General features: G+C 44.5%; 1 protein-coding gene across 1 annotated transcript in view; it reads right to left on the reverse strand.

Moving 5' to 3' along the window:
- EMILIN2 (elastin microfibril interfacer 2) overlaps positions 1-1194 on the reverse strand; it is a 68432-nt gene extending 67238 nt beyond the window's left edge. Inside the window, exon 1 of the mRNA XM_073679118.1 lies at positions 861-1194. Coding sequence (XP_073535219.1) covers positions 861-991 — 131 coding nt within the window. The 5' untranslated portion in view covers positions 992-1194. The remainder of the gene's footprint in view (positions 1-860) is intronic.
- Positions 1195-13933: the final 12739 nt, after the last annotated feature.

Genomic DNA, 13933 nt, shown 5'->3' on the forward strand with positions numbered 1-13933 from the left:
ACAAGAAAACTAGTAGTCTTTTTCAAGTTAAAAGTGTGTTCCAGATATGTTTGGCATATGCACAGTTGAAGTTCCTTACCTGACTGCCCAAAGGAGGAGAAAAAGAAACACAGAATGTGCTTTCTTGGCTGTTTTGTAAAAGCTATAGACTTCAATAGAAAGAGCTGCGCACATGAACAAGCACTTACTTCCTCTCCAATGACTGTTGATGACCACCTTAGCTTGTAAAACAGAGATGAGGACCTTACCTGTGCATAGTCTACAAGTGTCTAAAGTTGGAATACACCTTATTAAACAGAATTAAACACCTTTGTGCAGTCAACTATCTAACAGATTTTATGAAGGTAGTCTATACCTCATTAGTGAGGTCCTTTATCTGAGCAATCTAGGTTACATTTAGGCAGAAATATGAAATAGACTACAGTTCTAACATCTCAATCTCATGCAAAGGTAATGTACAGGCTTCTACTGAATCTAGAACATAAATATATGTATGATCGATAGATAGATAAATGTAGATATTTCCTACATCTGTCAATAAACTTTAACAAAAATCTCCCACTCATCATCTGCAGTCACATAATAGGACATGTGCGAATCATGCCAAGAAACGATATCACAGCCCCATTTGTGATCCTGTCATACAGTGTCCTTCATGTGATATTTCTCAGAACTCCACCTCACAATGCTCTCAGCTGCAGCCAGTGATTCTGTGGGCGGTAGAGACAGAAAACGATCCAGTTCTAAGCTTCCCAGGGTGAGTTATAGGACCCATACAGAATGTAGAAAGACCTATAGGACTGAGACATTATATATCTCGTTCCTCAGTAACAATACAGTGGCATGAGAGCAGCACTTACTTTCCCCTCTGTGCAGGACGGTGGTAGGTGAGTTGTGGGGTGGCTTCTATCAGGAGACATCCAGAGAAGACCACCAGAAGCACAGTCCACAGAGTGGTGGGTCCTACAGCAACTCTTCCTGAAAGCCTCATCAGCTCGGATGTCACCTAGTCCTCTGGAGGAAACTTCTGAGCTGGACTGATCCAGGGGCTCCACAAAGTCCACAGAGAGCAGAGACTTGGAGAAGACTTCTGTGCTGAACTCCTCACAAGTGATGGGATCTGCCTCCCCCTGCCTGTGTCCTGCTCTGTGTAGAACCCTGCTCTGCTTCATCCTTCCTCTCCACACCTCCTCCTCCCCTTGAGGTCCTCCTGACGTCATATCTCCTAGATTAGCTGCCTTCTCCTCACTCTTCGGAGTCTTCTGAGATGAGTTGTGTGTGGTTGCAGCCCTCAGCCTGGAGCTGAGCAGTTGTTCCCTCTGCTCATTGATAAATTGTAGGTCCCTCTCCATGTAGGGCTATGCTGGAGCTATGGGCACTGGCTGCTCCTACCTCCCTTGTTTGGGAAGCTGTCTGTGATGCTTTTTAGAAATAATGGATTTGGGCTGTTGGTTGAGACTATGCTGTTCCCTTACTTCGACCAGTGCAGCCAATGCACACAAAGTAACTAATGAAAGGAAACTGGGAATGATGTGATATAATGTATCAGTATCAGAGATGACTTGTAGATAATCTTCATAGAGATTCTATTAGAAAAGTATTGACAATCTGCAGTTTGAGTACTTTCTACAGCAATATTGAGGGGGTGTAAGTATAATTATGAGTGGGCTACAGAAAATAATATTTTCTATCACATACAGAAGTAGATATAGGGTTAACGTAGAATGAGCTGCATCCCATTATCAAGATAGTTTACATGTGTCTGGTTAAAGAACTTTAACCGCTACCAAATTATTAGAAATAAATAAAATATACAAAGCAACTTCCAAATGTCAGTGATCTCAGCTACCAACACGAAGTTCAATGTCATAACTCCCCACAACGTGGCATATGAAAGCCGCCTTATGTGATTGTGTTGTGCTGCATATATCGTTGATTTATGAAAATCAATTGGGGCACATAACGGTATTTTCATATGGATGGGTTTTCTTTTATGAAGATATGGTTTTTTTTAACAGAAAAACTGGCTTCATTGGCTTCATAATCCTGAAACTATTTTAAAGTTTTCTTTCATGCTGTTTTTGTGTAAGGGGGTTGTATCTGCTTTTAATTTACTCAGTGGTAAATGTTGCAGATTTTTCCAGACAGAATTGCCTCAATAATTGACATGAGAAAAAAAACAGCACCATGTGCACTATAGAGTCTCAGCCCAGAGCCTCTCATCTAGCCTAATCAGTTCTCATGCTTTTCACTGACAAGGGCCAATAGCCCGAAAAAAACATGTCTGCAAATTGAGATTCTGATTTGGTTTTTATTCTAAGTCATATAGCAAGACTCATTAAAAGGGTCGATTGTGACTTGTAGCATTGCTGCTTCCAACAGGTGGCACTATAGAGTTCAAGTACTCGTCCACTCTGAAGAGGCAATTTGCATATTAAGTTTCCCAGAGGAGCATCAAACGGAGAATAAGCCCCCTTACCTTGGCATGCCAGTCGGTATGTCACTCTCCACATGGAGAAACATTACCCCTTAGACCTCAGTCCAGAGCCTCTCACCTAGCCAAATCAGTTCCCAAACTTTGCACTGACGAGGGCCAATAGCCCGAAACATTGTATCTGCAAATTGAGATTCTGATTTGGCTATTATCCTAAGTAATATTGAAAGACTTATTAAAGGTTTGATTGTGACTTGTAGGATTGCTGCTTCCAACAGGTGGTTCTATAGTTCAAGTCCTCTTCCTCTCTGAAGAGGCAATTTGCATATTAACCTCTTCACCCCGAAGCCTGTTTTCATCTTCCTGACCGGACCAATTTTTTCAATTCTGACCAGTGTCACTTTATGAGGTAATAACTCTGGAACTCTTCAACGGATCCCGGTGATTCTGAGATTGTTTGTGACATATTGATGGTGGTAAAATTTATTTGATATGACTTACTTACTTTGTGAAAAAAATGGAAATTTGGGAAAAATTTAGAAAATGTTGCAATTTTCAAACTTTTCTTTTTAATTAATAAATACCATTTACCACATGTCTACGTTACATCAGCACAATTTTGGAAACTATTTTTTTTTGTTGGGAAGTTATAAGGGTTAAAAGATGACCAGCGATTTCTAATTTTTCCAACAAAATTTACAAAACCATTTTTTAGGGGCTACATCACATTTGAAGTGACTTTGAGGAGTCTATATGACAGAAAATACCCAAAAGTGACACCATTCTAAAAACTGCATCCCTCAAGGTGCTCAAAATCACATTCAATAAGTTTATTAACCTTTCAGGTGCTTCACAGGAATTTTTGGAATGTGGAAGAAAAAAATAAACAATTAACTTTTTTTCACAAAAAATTCACTTTAGACCCAATTTTTTTTACTTTCACAAGGGTAATAGGAGCAATTGTACCATGCAAATTGTTGTGCGATTTCTCTTGAGTACACTGATACCCCATATGTGGGGGACAACTACTGTTTGGGAACACGGCAGGGCTCAGAAGAAAACGAGCGCCATTTGAGTTTTTGATTGTAAAATTTGCTGGAATAATTAGCGGGTGCCATGTTGCATTTGGAGAGCCCCTGATATGCCTAAACAGTGGAAACCCCCACAAGTGACACCATTTTGGAAACTAGACCCGCCAGGGAACTTATCTAGATGTCTGGTGAGCACCTTGAACTCCCAGTTGCTTCACAGCAGTTTGTAACGTTGAGTCGTGAAAATAGAAAAATCACATTTTTCCACAAAAATGTCTTTTTTTAGCCCCAAATTTTGCATTTTCACTAGGGTGGCAGGAGAAATTGCACAATACAATTTGACTCTGACGTCAGCGCAGGACCTTCATTCCATCGCGAAGTGCCGGGAAGCAAAGAGGAGCGCACCGCGGGCCGCCAGAAGGTAAGTATACATTTATTTTTTCTTTTATTCCTTTTTTTACAGCTTTTTTAATGGTACCTGGGTGTGGATGAGACTCTCCTCTCCTCCACACCCGGGTACCATCAGCACATTAGAACGCGTCAATTACGCAAGTACAGATGCAGTCTTGCGGAATTGGCGCGTTCTAATGCAAGTCAATGGCGGCGAAAACGCAACACTTCCGCAAAATAATTGGTAGTGCAGCGTTTTTTCCGCAATGATAATCCGCAGCGGAAATTTCCGCAGCATGTGCACAGCACATGGGGATTATCATTGGGGGACATGGCAGGTCTTCTACCATGCGTTTTTTAAGCATTTCTGCAGCATTTTTGCCGCTACGGAAACGCTTAAAAAATGCATCGTGGGCACACAGCCTTATCATGCAATCCATGCTGGGGGTTTCCATCTAAATCTCCAAGTGACGTGATTCAGATGAAACCCCAGAGGGATACATTCACTATAATGAGGCAGCAGAGTTACTCTGGACTCCGTCTGGCCTCTGTTCAGCGTCATCCTTCTCTTCAGAAGTGCACAAAACTGTGGCCAACGGCACTTTTATGCACACCTAATAAAAACACAGACACCGCCGGATCATAGGCCAGATGGCGTCCACAGTGTCTCCATCTGCCTCATTATAGGGAATCTTCTGCCGGAGTTTCTGTCTGAATCACGTATTTCAGAGATTTACACGGAAACCCCGGTATACGTTCAGCGCAGAGTGCAGGATAAATTTAAGCTGAGTCTTACTGCGATCTTTCGGAGGCAGAATGAACAAATCAACAGAAGGTGAAGAATTAGTTTTATTTACTTTTTACGACGACCCTCGTGCGTTATAAGTGATTAGACAACTTTATCTGAATACCAGACTTATATCGGGTTTTTATGATTGGCAGCTGCCCCAATGCAACGGTACATTCCCCTGTTTACATTGCTTACAATGCTCTAACGTGACAAAGGGTGACTCCTTTACTCATCCCCGGAAGGTAAATGGTTCCCAATTAAAAACTTTTTTTACATATTATCCGTCCTTTGTCATCTACCTTTTTAAATGCCCTTGCAGTCTCAGATATTTTGGGGTGACTACCCAGCATATCTGAGACCCCACCCCTGAACTGGAGGTGTCTGGAGTAAACTTTGGAACCGCTCAGCTCAGGGACTTGGTGTTGCTCAAGAGCCGGGGCTGACACCCCATATCCACACTTTGCCGTAAATGGGGAGCTGTTATATCGGGTCACCAAACTCAGAGGGGTGGTTCTCGAGCAGTTACTAGTGCCAATGCCGTACAGATGCAAGGTGTTAGATATGGCTCATGCACGTGTCTTAAGTGGTCATCTAGGGGTTGAAAAAACCCAAGAAAGGATCCTTCAGAGGCTCTACTGGCCTGGGTGTCACCAAGAGATAGTGAATTATTGTAGGTCCTGTCCCACCTGTCAACTGACCTCCCCGGTGGCTCACTTCTGTAGCCCTTTAGTGCCTCTACCTATCAGTGAGGTCCCGTTTGATCGCATCGCCATGGATTTAGTGGGAACCCTGGTCAAGTCCGCCAGAGGACATCAGTACATCCTGGTGGTACTGAACTATGCTACATGGTATCTGGAACCTGTACCACTCCGAAACTCCTCCTCCAAGTGTATAGCCCGGGAGTTGGTCCATATCTTTTCCAGGACAGGGTTCCCTAAAGAGATCCTAACGGACCAAGAGACTCAGTTTATGTGAAAGGTAATGAGGGAGTTGTGCAAGATCCTGCAGATCACACAACTCAGGACCTCAGTCTACCACCCACAGACAGATGGCTTGGTGGAAAGGTTTAATAAAACCTTGAAGGCCATGTTGAAGAAGGACGTAGAGAAAGACGGCCAGGACTGGGACTGCCTACTTCTGTACCTTCTATTTTCCATCAGAGAAGTCCCACAGGCCTCTACTGGATTCTCCCCTTATGAACTCTTGTGTGGCCCGACACCCCCGTGGACTCCTGGACTTGGCAAAGGAGACCTGGGAGGCGGAATCCACACCCTACAGGAGTGTAATCGAACATGTGGACCAGATGCAAGAGAGGATTGCAGAGGTGATGCCCATTGTGAAAGAACACTTCCTTAAAGCACAAGAAGCGCAGTCGAGGGTATACAACAGGTCGGCGAGGGTGAGATACTTCAACAACTTCAACCCTGGGGATCGGGTGCTGGTACATATGGTGGAGAGCAAATTCCTGGCCAAGTAGTAGGGCCCCTATGAAGTGGTTGAAAAGGTTGGCGATGTCAACTATAGGGTCCACCAACCTGGAAGAAGGAAGCCCTACCAGGTGTACCACGTCAACCTGATAAAGACATGGCGAGAGACATGGCGAGATAGGGAGCCCGTTGAAGCTCTGTGCTTGGTGGCGAAGTCGGAAGCTGACATGGGAGACGTAAAGGTGGCAGAATCGCTGTCATGTGCTCAGAAGCAACAATGCCAAGAGTTGCTGCAACGGAACAAGGACCTGTTCTCGGATCTACCAGGGTGTACTCAGATCGTGGAACATGAGATGAGAACGGAGCCTCATGTCCGAGGGAACCTAAAGCCATATAGGATTCATGAAGCCTGCCGAGAGGTAATCTCGAAGGAGGTGAAGTGCATGCTGAATCTGGGGGTCATCGAGGAGTCCAAAAGTGGCTGGTCGAGTCCCATAGTCTTAGTGCCAAAACCAGATGGAGAATGGCGGTTCTGCAATGACTATAGGAAACTGAATGAGTGTGACATGCAGAAGTAGTGCTGTTGCTTCAAAAGCATCCAGCAACTATTAGAAGTAACACAAGCACAGGAGACAGGAAGTGTTGTGCTGCAGAAGCATCCAGCAACTAGAGGGGTTAACACAGTCACAGGAGACAGGGAGTGCTTTAGCAGAACCCCAGGGGGATTGTGGAGAAGTTGTTTACTGTCTGGCTAGAGACGAAGAGAAAGGTGGTGTATGATCTGCATCTCACAGAACGCAAGGGAACAGAATTCAGGTCAGGAGGGAAGCTAAACACAGGTCAGATAGACTCCCTGAGCTAACAGTGCGGTGTATTATTGGGCAGAAAGATAAGGACGGGTAGGAATCTTGTCATAGGGATCATGTCCCTCATCAGACCCTCCTCCCCCTCCATCTCCATGCAGGATAAAGAATGCTGTGTACTATTGAGTCCTTGTGAAGGAAAAGCCTGTGGTTGTGTATGCATTAAAACTGTGCTGTACTGTGCTACTGGATAGACTGTGTACTACTGTGCTGCGAAGGAGATTGTATTTTGTTACTGGAGCCTGTTGCTCAAAGAGACACTTAAATTGTACTGGCCGTGCCTCATTAAATGTTACTGTTTTACCGTTTCTGAGGACTCTTGTCAAATGTGTCAGGTCAGCAATTGAATCTATCCTGTGCCTGAGAGAAGCTGCAGCCTATGGTCGCCCTGAGTAATGGTTCCTCCAGGATTCCATGTAACCGGTTTCGCCCCTATCTGAATTTAGGCGGCGTACGAGTAACATTCGTGGCCCATATGGGGAGTCCTGAGCGGGAATTAGCGTGTAGAGAGAGAAGAGAAAAAGTGTCTGGAAAAACACAGCAGCACAGCACCTCGATTCAACTCTGCTACACCAGTTAAAGGGGACCAGCCCTAAAGAAAACTCACTAGCAGCAATGGATGTGGAAATACAAATGGACAGTTTCAGTTAACCTGTGAAGAATTGAGAACAGTAGCAGAACATATAAAGATGTCAGAAGAACAGACATCTGTGCTGTTTCTACAGCACACAACTGCAGGCAACTGTTAGCTGCCATTAATGCAAAAATGGATAAGCTGGGGGAGAAAGAAGCTGAAGACGTTATAGGGACGTTCCTCCAGGAGCTAACACAGTTTCTAACCAGGTTGAAGTTGGAGGATAGAGGGACGGCACCAATTACCAAAAGTGGGAATCTCTGTCCGCAGACAGAACTACAGGAATTGAAAGAACAATTCAAAGCCCTAACAACAGCCCTGCAGGAATTGACCAAAACTTCTGAATGGATGATAGACTCAGACACAACCTTTAACCTGCTTGGGTTAGATAAATCAGGGAGACAGTGCTCTCTAACAACAAAAATCACCATAAGGAAAGAATTCAAGATCCTGGGAGAGATTGGAGAGTGTGAACAGAAAGAGAAACTATCTTATATGAACTTGTTGCACCAGATTGATGCAGGCTTACAGAAAGGCTACCAACCAGATGAGATAGCTGAGGGGGTGGTGAAAGTGATCAGCCCAGGACTGAACCTCCGTAGTATCCTATAGATGAAGAGTCAATTGACCTTGCAACAGCTGAAGATGAGTTTAAAAGTCCACACAAGTCAGGAACACTGGTGGTAGATGCAATTTCCACATCGCTTGCCATACCCAACGCCGTGGTGGATAATGTGATTCATTGATCAAAGAAAGCACAGAATACAATGGACCTAAAAGAAGTCAAGGTAGGCTGGCGCCCAACCATCATCCCTGCAAACCAAATGGAGTCCAGGTAGAACCGGGAAGAAAAGCCCAGAAAAGACTGTTCATGCCAAAAGACTCCTCAGAACTTCCAGAAGGCCAAGTCCAAGGTGAAATTGTGCTTACGATTCCTACTGGTGGGTTTGCTCGAGTGACAGTACGGGTGATGAATCCTGCGATACACGAAATTAGACTGGATCCAAAGACTGTGTTAGGTCACATTGAAACCGTTAAAATGGTATATTCAGCCAGTGTGAGACCCGCCCAAAGGTCTACCGTGAATTCAGTCTCCCCACCAAGGAACAGGAGTTGCCCAAGGGAGGAAATTGCATGACCCACCTCAGAGTCCTAGGATCCCCCAGTATCCCTGGAACACTTGTGTACTGAAGATATAGTGATAGCAAAACAGATGCTGAGAGAAGAGTGTCATGCATTCTCTAAAGATGACTCTGATATAGGCTGTATCCCGTTGTTGCAATTGAAAATCAGTTTGAAAGACACGACCCCAGTAACCAGAAGTTACATGTCTGTGCCAAAACCATTATACCGTGAAGTGAAAGAGTATTTACAAGATCTAATCAACAGAGGTTGGGTCTAAAAGTCAAAGTCGTCTCATTCCTCTCCTATTGTTTGTGTTAGGAAGAAGGACGGTACGTTGAGACTCTGCTGTGATTACCGGGAACTAAACCGAAAGTCAGTACCTGATTGACACCCGATACCAAAGATTCAAGATATGCTGGATAGCCTATCAGGAAGTACCTAGTTCTCTGTTCTCGATCAGGGTAAAGCATGCCATCAAGGGTTTGTTGAAGAGTCCAGTAGACCCTTGACAGCATTCATCACACCGTGGGGATTATATGAGTGGATCCACATACCATTTGGGCTCAGTTCAGCTCAAGCAGAATATCAGAGGAGCATGGAGACCTGTTTGGAAGGATTGAGGGACGATATCTGCCAGCCGTACTTGGATGACAATGTGGTACACAGCAAAACCTTCCGCGAGCATGTTGAACACGGGAGGACCGCATTACAGCGGTATCAACAACACAGAGTTAAGTTGTCCCCAAAGAAGTGTGAACTGTTCAAAAGGCAAGTCCGATTCATAGGGAAAATTGTGTCCGGAGAAGGATATACCATGGACCCAGCAGAAATCGCTCTGGTACTGGCCTTAAAAGACAAGCGGCCCTCTACTGTCGGGGAGTTGAGGCTGATCTTAGGATTCCTCTCCTACTATCGTACTTACATTCAGAACTTCTCCAGGATTGCCACCCCGCTATACCTCCTCTTGGGGGAGGGGTGGCGAAAGAGTCATCAACACTCACGGAGAAAAAGAAGAACACGGGTAGGACCGGGCTTAAAAGAAACAATGCCGTTTCGTCCAAACAGCCCATTCTCTGGAAAGCAGACCACCAGGAGGTATGGAAGAACTAGTAGACTACCTGGTAAAACCACCCATCTTGGGATATCCAAATTTCAACTTACCATTTGTTTTTCATTATGACGCTTCTCAAGTTGGACTGGGTGCTGCCCTTTATCAGCATCAAGATGGAAAATTGAGAGTCATCGGTTACGGTTCTAGAACGCTGACAGATGCTGAGAAGAATTACCATCTACAGTACAGACCAAAAGTTTGGACACACCTTCTCATTTAAAGATTTTTCTGTATTTTCATGACTTTGAAAATTGTACATTCACACTGAAGGCATCAAAACTATGAATTAACACATGTGGAATTATATACTTAAAAACGTGTGAAATAACTGAAAATATGTCTTATATTCTAGGTTCTTCAAAGCAGCCAGCTTTTGCTTTGATGACTGCTTTGCACACCCTTGGCATTCTCTTGATGAGCTTCAAGAGGTAGTCACCGGAAATGGTTTTCACTTCACAGGTGTGCCCTGTCAGGTTTAATAAGTGTGATTTCTTGCCTTATAAATGGGGTTGGGACCATCAGTTGTGTTGTGCAGAAGTCTGGTGGATGCACAGCTGATAGTCCTACTGAATAGACTGTTAGAATTTGTATTATGGCAAGAAAAAAGCAGCTAAGTAAAGAAAAACGAGTGGCCATCATTAATTTAAGAAATGAAGGTCAGTCAGTCCGAAAAATTGGGAAAACTCTGAAAGTGTCCCCAAGTGCAGTTGCAAAAACCATCAAGTGCTACAAAGAAACTGGCTCACATGAGGACCGCCCCAGGAAAGGAAGACCAAGAGTCACCTCTGCTTCTGAGGATTAGTTTATCCAAGCCTCAGAAATCGCAGGTTAACAGCAGCTCAGATCAGCGACCAGGTCAATGCCACACAGAGTTCTAGCAGCAGACACATGTCTATAACAACTGTTAAGAGGAGACTTTGTGCAGCATGCCTTCAAGGTAAAATAGCTGCTAGGAAGCCACTGCTAAGGACAGGCAACAAGCATGAGACTTGTTTGGGCTAAAGAACACAAGGAATGGATATTAGACCAGTTGAAATCTGTGCTTTGGTCTGATGAGTCCAAATTTGAGATCTTTGGTTCCAACCACCGTGTCTTTGTGCGGCGCAGAAAAGGTGAACGGATGGATTCTACATGCCTGGTTCCCACCGTGAAGCATGGAGGAGGAGGTGTGATGGTGTGGGGGTGCTTTGCTGGTGACACTGTTGGGTATTTATTCAAAATTGAAGGCTACTGAACCAGCATGGCTACCACAGCATCTTGCAGCGGCATGCTATTCCATCCGGTTTTCGTTTACTTGGACCATCATTTATTTTTCAACAGGACAATGACCCCAAACACACCTCCAGGCTGTGTAAGGGCTATTTGACCAAGAACAAGAGTGATGGGGTGCTACGCCAGATGACCTGGCCTCCACAGTCACCAGACCTGAACCCAATCGAGATGGTTTGGGGTGAGCTGGACCACAGAGTGAAGGCAAAAGGGCCAACAAGTGCTAAGCATCTCTGGGAACTCCTTCAAGATTGTTGGAAGACCATTTCCGGTGACTACCTCTTGAAGCTCATCAAGAGAATGCCAAGAGTGTGCAAAGCAGTCATCAAAGCAAAAGGTGGCTACTTTGAAGAACCTAGAATATAAGACATACTTTCAGTTGTTTCACACTTTTTTGTTAAGTATATAATTCCACATGTGTTAATTCATAGTTTTGATGCCTTCAGTGTGAATGTACAATTTTCAAAGTCATGAAAATACAGAAAAATCTTTAAACGAGAAGGTGTGTCCAAACTTTTGGTCTGTACTGTACGTTCCGGAAAATTGGAGTTCCTGGCATTGAAATGGGCTATCTGTGAACGATTTAGAGATTATCTCTACTACAGCAAAGAGTTTGAGGTATACACTAAATACAGCCCTTTGACCTATGTCCTCACTACAGTCAAACTGAATGCAGCGGGTCAGAGATGGGTCGCTGAACTAGCTGACTTCAATTTCAGCATCAAGTAAAGGCCAGGAAAACGCAATGCTGATGCTGACAGATTGTCGAGAATGACACTAGAGCCAGAGGAGTTCATGCAAGAATGCTCAGAGGAAGTCAGTCCTGAAGCAATTGAGAGCACTACCCAAGCAGCGCAAGCTTATCAAGAGGAAGACACACTATTCTGGTGTCCATTGACAGTGGAAAACACCATAAAAGCGAGAGAACAAGATCACCCCCTGTCCATTCAACAACTACCAAAAGGAAAAATCCATAGAGCACAGCGGGAAGATCAAATAATTAGTAGAATACTACTTTATGTGGACCAATATCGGTTTCCAAGTAAACGGGAGAGAGATAATGAGTCACCAGCAGTATCTGTTTAAGTCAAAGAATGGACTAAGCTCTACCTCAGTGAAGACGGTATCCTGTATCGTAAAGGAGGACAAAACCGGCAGTTGGTACTACCCAGAATATTCCGTAGGTTGGTCTTCAAAGAACTCCATGAAAACATGGGACACCTGGGAGTGGAAAGGACAACCAACTTGATCCGTGAACGTTTCTTCTGGCCGTATATGCAGAGAGATATTGAGAGGTTCGTGACCAGGGAGTTTGGGTATCTGAAAGATAAACATCCCAACACATCAACCCGGGCACCTATGGGTAACATCCAAACTACGTATCCGTTTGAGATGGTCTCAATAGACTTTCTACATCTCGAGACGTGCTAGGGTGGTTATGAATACATATTGGTGGTGATGGACCATTTTACTCGATTTGCCCAAGCATATGCCACCACCAGTAAAGCTAGTCGAATAGTGGCAGAGAAGATCTTCAATGATTTTGCTTTAAGGTTTGGGTTCCCTATGAGGTTACACCACGACCAAGGAAAAGAATTTGAGAACCAGCTCTTTGCAAAGCTAGGAAAGTACTGTAGAATTCAGAGATCCCACACAACACCCTATCAACCAGAGGGTAATGGACAAGTGGAACTTTTTAACCGGACATTATTTTCGATGTTGCACACTTTAACAGCTGATGAGAAGAAAGACTGGAAGAGTTCTCTGTCAAAAGTGGTACATGCCTATAACTGTACAAAGAGCGATACTACGGGATACTCACCCTTTTTCCTATTGTATGGACAATCGCCAAGACTGCCAATCGACATCATGTTCGATACTCCGGTGTCAGAGACTTAGAGAACGTATCCGGAGTACGTTCGGAAATGGAAGGAACGGATGGCAGAGGCATACAACATAGCGTCCAAAGTGGTTACGCAAGGACAGAGCAAAAGTAAGGAGCACTATGATCGAAAATGTTATGGAGCAGAATTGGCATCGGAATGCCGGCTGCTAGTCAAGAACGTACGTGAGAAAGGGGGTCCAGGAAAACTTTGTTCGTACTGGGAAGACAAGGTGTATGTGGACGTAAAGAGGAAAGCCGATGACAGTCCAGTGTATGAAATCCGATAGGAAAGAGGGGACAAGAAAACCAGAATAGTCCATCAGAGTTTATTACTACCCTGTGATTATCTCCCACCACAACAAGACTTCCCAGAAGCAGACTGAGATCGACTAAGAGACCACAACAGATTGAAACTCTGGTGGTGGATAGTGACCTTGAAAGTTCCGATAAAGAAGAGCACATCGTTGTATTTCTCGGACCGGCAAGGAGAGGGATGTATCATCCTCATGAGAGTGAACTAAGTCCCGAGGCTCCAGAGTTTGTACCCAGGAGTACAGATGAAGTCCAAACACCGGTCACTGGATGATCAAACACCGGTCACTGGAGAGACCGATCGACACTCAGGAGAAGCGGAATTACCAGACCATGTGGAACCAGGCGATTCCGGAGAAGTACAGGAACTTACAGAGGCAGTTCCAGGAGCATCTGAGGAAGCAGGGGAAATGAGTGCGACGGAAGAAACTCCTATGACCAAAGATCCCGTGGTAACTGAGGAGCAACCCACCAGGAGGATGTTGACTTGAGAAGTGAGGAGGCCCGTGATGCTGACGTATGAGATACTTGGTGAACCGAGTCAAGTGCCAAGTGTTATGATCTGCAACAAGTACTAAGGAAAGAGAGGGGAAAGCTATCCCTACAGTATGACTAAGCTGAATCCCTACGATGTAGCGGGCTGTCTGTTCCTAGCGAACAGA

The sequence above is a fragment of the Phyllobates terribilis genome, unplaced genomic scaffold, assembly GCF_046119375.1.
Source record: "Phyllobates terribilis strain yellow unplaced genomic scaffold, ASM4611937v1 Scaffold_4__5_contigs__length_816908805, whole genome shotgun sequence".
In the NCBI taxonomy this organism is placed as follows: domain Eukaryota; kingdom Metazoa; phylum Chordata; class Amphibia; order Anura; family Dendrobatidae; genus Phyllobates; species Phyllobates terribilis.